Here is an 11,212-nt window from a genome sequence, read left to right on the forward strand (position 1 = left end):
TGTATAAATGGATACAATGTAAAATGCTATGTAAAATTTGTGTAAGTTGCTCTGGATAAGAGTGTCTGCTAAATGCCTATAATGTAATGTAATGTTTCTATTTAAAAGAGTTAGACTATTCTTGCAGGATTATTTCTGAGTGGATTCCCTACATATCCTGTAGGGGGCGCCATTTAACCATATTGTCAGACTGGTCCACTGTAAACCTGCTTTATTTGTTCTCTGAATAGAGTGGCGATGTTAAGAGTGTTTAAATGCTCATTAGACAGAGCTGAGCTCAGCCCCGCCTCCTCTCGTTCTCCACGACAGTGAGTCCTGTGGTACTAAAAGTGTGGCCGTCCTGCAACAGATCCTGGAACAGAAGGGATTTGAGTACACCTGCGCTGATAATTACAGGTAAAGATCCTGAAGGGGGAGAGATTTTACACACACCTCCGATTGCAGATACAGCAAGTCTCTGTGGGTTACACTTATGCTTTGTGTTTTTATGAAATAAATGAGAATACTGCAGCATATGTGTATGTGTGTGCATATGTGTTTCTCAAAGCCAGTGAGAATACTTCAGTGTGTGTGTTTGTGTCTCCAGGCCAGTGAGAATACTGCTGTGTGTGTGTGTGTGTGTGTGTGTGTGTGCGTGTGTGTATATCTCCAGGCTAGTGCGAATACTTCAGTGTGTGTGTGTGTGTGTGTGTGTGTGTGTGTATCTCCAGGCCAGTGAGAATACTGAAGTGTGTGTGTGTGTGTGTGTATCTCCAGGCCAGTGCGAATACTGAAGTGTGTGTGTGTTTGTGTCTCCAGGTCCGTGAGAACACTTCAGTGTGTGGACAGCCCCAGCCACCCAGCCTGTCTCTGTTCCAGCTCTGCCTCCACTCCAAACCTCTCTCCGCACCACCTGGTTATTCTGCTCTTTTTCACTTTTCAGTGGACTGCTGTTGACTGAATATTATCAGTCATTTTCTACTCAAATATCTGGTTGTCCATCCTGGAGCATAATCTGTGAGACCCTTTGGCATGGTCCGCATGGTTGATGGAAAATCTGTGGAGATTTGTGTTTATATTTTTTAATAGATTATCTACATTGACTTCCCTGAGCTCCAGTAACATGTAAACTGTTTACAGCAGTGGTTATGGATATTATCATTGTAATGATGGCAGTTGCACCATAGTGAAGGCACTAGGATCAGAAATCATCTTCTCTAAACATGTTCACTATGAGGGGAGCCGTGGCTCCTGTGAGTAAAACTCAGCGCTGAAAGTAAAACTCTTAGACGAAGATAAATTTGAGTAATTATCACAAATTTGAAATATACGAGCTACGTTTTATAGCCGATTAAATATAATATTATCATGTGATTCATATCAGATTGTGTACCACTGAGCATATAATGAATTACATATTAATAACTCTACTGTATGTATATTCTACTGTAATATCTTGATGACAGCACAAAAATTATTTTTCAAGTATATTCATTCTTATATTGTCCTGTCCTTGTTCAAGGCTGATGTAGCCAGTAAATAAACAGCATTTTGTGACTGCATCTGTTCTTGTGTTGATTCTGATAATCAGCCAGTAAATAAACAGCGTTTTGTGACTGTGTCTGTTCTTGTGTTGATTCTGATAATCAGCGCAGTTCTGACTGTCCTCCTGTTTCCCACAAGTCCCTGCACCATTACCTCACACTCTTCTGCATTCTATGTTCCAAGACTTCCTCTGATCGTCTTCTTTTTGTTCCTCCTGGTGCTTAGTGCTTACACCATGGAATAAACTTTAAAAGTCAAGCATGTTGATGAGTACAAGTAATTTTTTTCACAAATATTAAACAACGTTCAAAATGCCAAAGGTCTCCCCAAAAAGATGCTACATGTAGTTCAACATTTGATGCCAACAATCATGGTGTTGTTTTTGATTGGTTGAGACATTGGGTGGGAATTCCAGGATCTTCGTGATTTTCATATAGGAAATTCTTGTCTCTAGTAAGGATCATGCCTACTCTCAGTCAATGATTAAGTGTGGTGCGCCTCAAGGTTAAAGTTAGGGACCAATTTTATTTTCATTATATAAACTTCCTCTCAGCCACATCATTCATCAGCATGGAATCTCTTACCACTGCAATGCTCACAATACCCAGCTATATATCTCAGTGAATCCAAATGACCTGAGTAGATTGGCCACAATTCAGGACTGTCTTTCAGATATTAAAAAGTGGATGTCAAAAAATGTCCTTCAGCTGAACACTGACAAAACAGAAATCCTTGATATTGGCCCTCAGCAAATCTTTAGCTGAACCCAGTCTGTGCTTATCCTTCATGCCTGTGTAAAGCAGTTTGTGATTCTGTTTTGAAAAGGGCTGTACAAATAATAATAATAATAATAATGACTATTATTATTATTATTATTGTTATTATTATTGGTAAGTATATGAGTATAAAGGTGCACACACACACACAGTCACGCATACAATCCCCCCCTCTCTCTCTCTCTCTCTCTCTCTCTCTCTCACACACACACACACACTGCTGGAAATCCAGTGAATTGTCAAGTGGAAATTAAGACAAAAAAAAAACAGTTGCAATCATGAAAAGCTGTTTAATTATTGGCTACAACAAAGCATTCCGAATTATTTACTTAACATTTACTTTTATATGGTCTTAAAAATATTGAAGTGTATTTAATTGATTGTATGCTCATGCTTAGATGCAAATTAATTGCAGCATTTAAAGAAACATTTTCCCAGTTTGCCGAACGTTTTGCAAGCGGTGCGCGGTGCGCTATTGTTTCCGCCATCCCACAGCTCTACTTTAATTTCCCCGGTTGCCATGGGACACATGGTTCCTCTCAAGGTGAAGTTTCCAAGTTGGAAGCTGATTTCTGAACCAGACGCCTTCGCCTTTTTGAAATCTCCTTTCTCATTATACATGTGATAATACAGATCATAATTACACTCTTTAGCAGTTTCAAACAAACCCAGAGCAAAGCAGTTCTCATAGAGCCTGTAATCAAAAGGAACTGAGAACATGATGGCCAGACGCTTGACTGCCTTCGTCTTCCAGTCTGCAGTGATGTCATAGGTCAGGACCCCAACAGCACCACATGCCGTTCCCTTCGTGTGTCCAAAAGCGCATACCGCTGTGACTTTGCCCGCCACTGTGGGATGTGGGGGGTCATAACAGTATCCACTGTAGGTATAAACCCTAAGAAAATACAATTGATATTAAATCTTGAACATGAATAATTAAGGACAAGCTAAAATATCTTGCCATGCAACTCGCAATGCAACTCAAAATGCACCCTCATCTGACAACCAGCTGAAGAGAGAGAGAGAGTTCCTGCAGTAAGGGAGACATTCTTACTAAACAAAATCCAAAAGTAACCTGCCCACAAACATTGATTGTTCTTACCATAATGGTGCAGGACGAGGGTAAAATATATTAGACGGACTGCAGCCCTACAGAAAATGACCTGAACACACTTTTCCCTCTGTGATATTTTTGATGACAGAGGCCCTTGAGTCTTTTATCAATTATAATGAACTCACTGTGGATTTGTCAGGATGTTTTTTTCGCTACGGTTGGACAGGTGAATGGAGACGCTTCTCATGGCTGCGGTGAAAGATTCCTGAGCGATGTCATTCAACAGAGACATGGCTGTTTCTGCTACTTTTTCCGCCATGGCTGAGTTCCGGAGAGCAGAGGATTCTGAGGCAGTGCACGACCGCTGACAATGTCTGCAACAACAAGAGAAATACCTGACTACTAGAATCAATGCATCATGACACCTGTGTTGGAGAGGGAATTCTATTGAACCCAAGGATTACAGACCCCTTAGCTTGCCTCACATCTCTTGTAAAATTTACATGATGTTTTTAATGTATTTATCGATGCATATCATTTTTCACTTGCTGTTGAATCCGGGAGGATGGACATCCTGCTGCAATTGATAGTAGATTAGAAGCTAGCAAGCTTGCATGCTAACAAATACTTTCATACTGTACATTTTGATACTTGGAAAAAGTGGAGATATCAGCTAATTACAAAGCACATAATAAAATATAAAATTTGATAGTCAGTTGTGCTCTAAATAAAGGAACTAAAATCATTCCAAAGAAAGTCGGGTTTACCTTAAATTCCCAGTCCAATGTGAATAAGAAGTGAAAAAATCTGTGACAAACAGGCAACAAAAGCTAACAGGAAGGAGGCGAGGGTCCAGCAGACCTCTTTATACTAGAAAAGTGAAATAAGGAAGTGAACGTGAGTGCAGCATCATGGTTACTCCTGATATTACTGTCATATGTTTGAAAACAGAATACCTGTATACCTTTCGGTTCCTTAAACTGCAAAAACTATAACCTATTTCCTTAGTGCTAAAGATGACAGGTTCCAGAAGAAACCTGTGGATTGAAAAAAATACACGATTTGCACTAAAGAGACAAATACATACCAGTATTCGCTGTTGGTGTAAAACCTAATAAAATGAAACAGGACAAAATGACATGAGGGTTAAATAAATTATAAGCAGGTCAGACTACACATGACTGAAGACATCTTAGCAACCCACACACAACCTCCTTACAGAAACAAACACCTGTGAACTCTACAAAGACAACTTAGGCAGTCAGTAATACTTTATGTACTTCATCTTTGGGGCCCATGTCCTACAGAAAGGCATGCAGCAAATAGTAATTGCAATAAAATAAAAACTAGTGTGGCCCAACATATTCAGCTACCTTTCAAATCAGCTTAACAATTTATTTTTCTACAGTTCAACAACTTATTTTTCCACAATATGAAGTATTAAAACACACGCTTTGCACGTAGAACTAAAACACATGCTCTGCACGTAGGACTACAACACACGCTATGCACATAGTACTAAAACACACGCTCTGCGTGTAGTACTAAAACACACACTCTGCGTGTAATACTAAAACACACGCTCTGTGTGTAGTACTAAAACACACGCTCTGCCTGTAGTACTAAAACACACTCTGCACGTAGTACTAAAACACATGTTCTGCATGTAGTACTAAAACATATGCTCTGCATGTAGTACTAAAACACACGCTCCGTGAGTAGTACTTCTTCATATATAAAAAAATCCCCCAGAGATGAGATGGTTGAAAACAAGACATTTTAAAATAGGTCAGCATAGATAGATAAACCACAGATGTTCCGCTTATTCTTATTCTGTTCTCCATTTTCTCCTCTCTCCTCAGCACTCCTTCCCCACCTCAGTCCTCCCTCGCTGCAGATGATTTTGCAGTTTTCTTTGATGAGAAAATTGCAGACATCCGCAGCTCCTTCACATCCACCACCACCCTTCCCCACTCTCCCATCTCTGTTCCCTCCCCTTGTTTCTCCACTTTCTCTCCCCTCACTGACTCTGATGTTTCCCAGCTCCTACTCTCCCACCGCCCTACCACCTGTGCTCTTGACCCCATCCCTTCCTCTCTCCTTCAGACTATCACACCTGACATCCTCCCATATGTCACCTCCCTCGTGAACTCCTCCTTGTCTTCTGGATGTTTCCCCTCTTCTTTCAAGCTGGCCCACATCACCCCACTGCTGAAAAAGCCCACTCTGGATCCCTCTGTCATCCAGAACTACCGTCCTGTTTCCCTTCTCCCTTTCCTATCCAAAACAATTGAACGAGCTGCTTCTAATCAACTCTCCTCTTTTCTCTCCCTGAACAACCTCCTAGACCCCTACCAGTCTGGCTTCAGACCTGGCCACTCGACAGAGACCGCACTCCTCTCGGTCAATGAGTCGCTTCACGCCGCACAAGCAGCCTCCCATTCATCTGTCCTGATCCACCTAGACCTTTCTGCTGCCTTTGACACCGTCAACCACCCCATCCTCCTGTCCTCCCTGGCAGCTATGGGGATCTGTGGCACCGCACTAGACTGGATTGAGTCCTACCTCTCCGGTCGCTCCTTCCAAGTCACCTGGGTTGGTGCAGTATCAGCACCTCGCCCCCTTGCCACAGGAGTTCCCCAGGGCTCTGTCCTTGGTCCCCTCCTATTCTCCCTGTACACCCAATCTCTTGGTCCTGTAATCTCTGCCCATGGGTTGTCCTATCATTGTTATGCCGATGACACCCAACTCTTTCTCTCCTTCCCGCCCTCTGACACTCAGGTCTCTGCTCGCATGTCTGCTTGCCTGAGGGACATCCAGAGCTGGATGGATAACCACCATCTTAAGCTGAACCCAGGCAAGACGGAGATGATCTTCATCCCTGCTCCATCCTCTAACCTTCTCGACTTTTCTATTTCCCTAGGGGACACTGTGGTGTCATCATCACCCACCGCAAAAAACCTTGGAGTGGTGATGGACAACAGACTGTCCCTCTCCCAGAACATCACGGCGGTGAGTCGAACGTGCAGGTTCTTCCTGTACAACATCCGGAGAATCCGCCCCTTCCTCACCACCTACGCAACCCAGCTCCTGGTTCAAGCGATGGTCCTGTCCCGCCTGGACTACTGCAACTCGCTACTGGCTGGTCTGCCAGCATCCGCCATCAGACCCCTGCAGCTCATCCAGAATGCTGCAACGCGTCTGGTCTACAACATCCCCAGACATTCCCATGTCACCCCCCTGCTCACTGACCTCCACTGGCTGCCTGTTATGGCTCGCATCAAATTAAAGTCCTTGGTGCTTGCATACCAGGCAGCTAAGGGGTCAGCACCAGGGTACATTCAGAGGATCATCAGACCCTACACACCAGCCAGACCTCTCCGTTCTGCCACCTCTGGACGCTTGGCACCTCCCCCTCTTCGTGTCTGCACTTCCCGCTCCCATCTGCTGTCTGTCCTGGCCCCTCGCTGGTGGAATGACCTCCCCGTGATGGTCAGAACAGCAGAGAATCTCACCACTTTCAAACGCAGACTGAAGACTCATCTCTTCAGGCTGCACCTCTCCCCACCCCTCCCTAGCCTATAGTTCAGCTCACTGTACCTAGCTAGGATAATTTGATTATGTTAGTGTATCTGGCAGGATTGTTTTTGTATGATTAGGTGTGATTCCAGTGCTAGTTTGTACTTGGTAGGATTCTTGCTTGCTGAACAAGCTTACTCTACAGGGTTGGAGTCCTGATCGATGTGGTCACTTCTGGCACTACGATCCTTACTTCACTCTAGTGTTTCTTTTGCGCCTCTACATCATGAACCTATGCACTTGTTGTACGTCGCTCTGGATAAGAGCATCTGCTAAATGCCTATAATGTAATGTAATGCTTATCAGCAAGAACACGACTTAGACACATGCCGTTCGTCACCTACGTCCATCTTCAGTTCATCTAACGGAACACCAAATCCATCCTCTTCCTTCTCAAGTATAGTCATATTAAACTTCCACACTTTGTGCCTAAAACTAACCACCGCTTAAATGTTACTCTAGAAGTGTACGACACTTTCCACTTTGCGCTCAGTCCTCAGACATGCATCACCTCCACAGAACCAGCTCTAGCAGGCTGAGCTGACTGATGTTCAGGGTTCTCTGTACGCATGATGGTTCTCTTGTGGGCATTATGTATGCAGACACATGCAAGGCATAATTAAGCAGTCTGTGCAGAATTCCACACATTCACTGTCACACACACACACACAGCCTTGGAAATGCTGTCAATTCACAAGTGGAAATGAGGTTTATTTATTGGCTACATTAGATGTTAACAATGACATTAACAATTATATGTTTAACATTTACTTATTTATATGATCTTAAAAATATATTGAATTGATTATTTGCTCGTGCTCAGATAGAATATGTTCATGTGAAGTAATTAGCCTGAAACATTTACCCAGTTTACTGATCTGTTTGTAAGCAGTATGCAGTCTGCTATGGTAGGACATTCTACCAGCTACGGATAGCAGCTCACATTGGGCCTCATTCACGAAAAATGTGTACGATTGCATTTGAACATAAACTGTGTGTAAAGAACGTTTCCAGGATTTCGGCATTCATCTTTTTTTTTCTTATTTGTATTTATTCCTGGCTGTTTCCTTTTGCTAATCACATGAAAAGAATTGCGCATAAAATTTACAAACAGTCAGCATTCATCATCTCATGCACGTGGGATATGCACAAAAACAAAGGTCTGCACGTGTGTCATGAATCTCATATTGTTTGTTTAGGACCATTTTAAAGAACAGAAGACTAATTTAAGAAAGGTTTTGTGAATGAGCCCCAATGTTTGTTTTCAGAATTTATCAAATTGATCTGATTCGTCTTTATTCCTGAGTTCTACTTTGATTTCCGCATTTCCACTACCAGACATGGTTCCGATCAGAGTGTACCTTTCGCCTTCGTATCTGATTTCTGAACCCGATCCGCTTCCTCTTTTGAATTCCGGTTCTGTCTTGTGATACATGCTCTCAAATAGATCTTTATAATTTTTTTCACAAATGTCAAACAAACCCAGACTAAACAAGTTCTTAAAGTAAGTATAGTCAAAAGGCACAGAGAACATGATGGCCAGACGCTCAGCTGCTGTCTCCTGGTCTTCAGTGATGTCATAGGTCAGGACCCCAACAGCACCACATGGGGCTCCGTGTATTTTCGCAAAACTGCATGTTGCTACGGCCCCCTTTTCTACCGTGGGTTGTGGGGCACCATAGCAGTGTCCACTATCGGTGAAAACCCTAAGAAAATATAATTGACATTACATCTTGAACACAACTAATTAAGGACAAACTAAATTATCTTGCTGTGTGAGATCTCTGCCATGAACACGCTTTATCGGGCAGCTCCAGAAAGGGTGACACGCTTTCACTGTTCTTACATTAATGGTCTAGAACAGGGGTGCCCAAACTTTTTTGGCTTGCGATCTACTTTTTCAATAGACAGCAGAATGTGATCTACTAAGGGGGGCGGGTTGTGGGGTGGTAGTGTAACCAAAAAAATAATAATAATAAATCGTTGGACAGTGGCTGCATGCAATCTGATTAAGAACAGTAGGACAAACTAATAATTGCTGCATATACTTAATTGCATGCAATATGTATATAATTTTCAGAGGTGGGTAGTAACGCGTTATATTTAGCCTACTCCGTTACATTTACTTAAGTAACTTTTTGAATAAATTGTACTTGTAAGAGTAGTTTTAATGCAACATACTTTTCACTTTTACTCGAGTATATTTGCAAAGAAAAAATGTTACTTTTACTCCGTTATATTCGGCTACATTCCGCTCGTTACTTTTATTTTTTACCCATTTTTTACTCAATGCACGTTCTGTTTGTTTCATTCTCTCAGAGAGACTTCAGCCAAAGAGGCTGACTGGTCTTTGCTTTGGCTCTGTCACAGCCCCAAATGACTCCGTTTCACCAATCAAACGTAGCCAGTCACAGCACACAGAAGGATGAGTGGGCGACAACAATGGCTGAAACAACGGCGGGTGATTAGTTGGAGGCAGAACACCCCTGGCCTCACGTTCAAACTATGTACAGACTACCAAAAACAGTAGTTACATTATGCACTGCCTTCTTTGTCTGCCTAGAAATGTGGACATTTCTGGCTTGATTGACGATTCATTTATTCAGTAGGTGAGAGTATAAGCTTTTTAACGATGTATAACATGGAATAACGTTTTTTAGGTCAGCCTAACCGAAATTTTTCTTATCATCGCATTCACTTATGCATTCACTCACAAAACGTGGTCAACTATTATTCGTAATTTCTTGGGAAATACTATTATTATTGAGGACTTCTGGGCATAGCTAAGCCGCATGTTTGCTGATAGACCTAGCTGACATCGTTTTCTGGAGCAAAACAGAAGCGGATTGAACTGTATTGTTGATTTACTGTCTCTGTCTCCATCTACTGAACACAGATACGATTTCATCATTGCTATGTAAGTAGGCTATTATTGTTCAAAATACTTCGGTTATATACGTTATTTTTTAAATTGAGTGTGTTTAAATAGGTTACTGGTATTAATGTGGATATTTCACACTGTAATGTAAGCGTTAGTTCGTTTTTGTGAAGCATGCAACAGCCACGATGTGAGCGCTGGAACATTGCATAGCATTGCATAGCATACATAAAGTTTGTTTACGCTAAACCGGAAGTTATGCACATATTTCGCGCAAGGCATCATGGGACTTTGGAATATTGTGGATAAGTGCATCATAAGGTACAATAATGGTGCGACAAAGCATTATGTTTAAGTTATAAAGTTTCTGTTTGAATTTGAGCAGGCTCCTCTTTGTTGTGATGATAAATCTATTTTAATGGATAAATCCCCTGTAGCCTCATTGATATTTTTTCTGTCAACGGAGGGTTCACCCCAACAAACTGATGAGGTATATAGACTTAATAGAGTACAACAGAAAGCGAAAATCCTCCTCTTCTGACGAACCTCCTGTGTATTGTTTTATTTAAAGGGATATGATTTAGGCCATATTTTAATTTGCACATGGCTATTTTATATTTTATTTATTTCTATTGGACAAGCATTTACAATTTTATATTTTGGACATTTGGATTTTTACGTTCATCTTGCTCTGCTTATTTCAACATTAAATCAGATTATATGAAGTAACTCAGTACTTGAGTAGTCTTTTCACAATATACTTTCTTACTCAAGTAATTATTTGGATGACTACTTTTACTTCTACTTGAGTCATTCTTATTTTAAAGTAACAATACTTCTACTTGAGTACAGATTTTGGCTACTCTACCCACCTCTGATAATTTCATTAAGCAATTTATTTTAAAGTTCTCAACAGCAGCAGATTGGCCAAATTTCACATCAATAAAGCATACCAGTCTGTCAGGCAGAATCTATAGGGAAATGGGATGGAAATATGAAGAATTAGACACTTTTTTTAAATGTCATGGCGATCTACCAGCATGGCCTCTGCAATCGACTGGTCGATCGACGTATCGGGCACCCCTGCTTTAGGACTTATACAATACATCAATTGAAAAATACACCAGTTGGATTGCCAAGTCAAAAATGACCAAACATCAAATTAACTAAACACACTTTTCCCTAATTGTCATTTTTAATGGCAAATCATAGTTTTGATTCCAGTTTCAAATCTAATGAACTCACTGTGGATTTCTCAAGATGTTAGTTGAGAAGTTAGATAGTTCAATGGAAACACTTCTACTTGCGGAGGTGAGTGACTTCTCAGCTGCTGTTTTCTGTTCCGCCATGGCTGAGATCCAGAGAGCAGAGGATTCTGAGGCAGCGCACTATCGCTGACAA

General features: G+C 41.5%; 1 protein-coding gene across 2 annotated transcripts in view; it reads left to right on the forward strand.

Moving 5' to 3' along the window:
* Nucleotides 1–1,536, forward strand: part of LOC135254243 (ADP-ribosyl cyclase/cyclic ADP-ribose hydrolase 2-like) — a 4,031-nt gene extending 2,495 nt beyond the window's left edge. For both annotated transcript variants that reach the window (XM_064334403.1, XM_064334402.1), the window contains exons 5-6: nucleotides 310–396; nucleotides 799–1,536. In XM_064334403.1, coding sequence (XP_064190473.1) covers nucleotides 310–396; nucleotides 799–940 — 229 coding nt within the window. In that variant the 3' untranslated portion in view covers nucleotides 941–1,536. The remainder of the gene's footprint in view (nucleotides 1–309; nucleotides 397–798) is intronic.
* The last annotated feature ends 9,676 nt before the right edge of the window (nucleotides 1,537–11,212 follow it).

The sequence above is a fragment of the Anguilla rostrata genome, chromosome 4 (assembly GCF_018555375.3).
Source record: "Anguilla rostrata isolate EN2019 chromosome 4, ASM1855537v3, whole genome shotgun sequence".
Taxonomy (NCBI): Eukaryota; Metazoa; Chordata; class Actinopteri; order Anguilliformes; family Anguillidae; genus Anguilla; species Anguilla rostrata.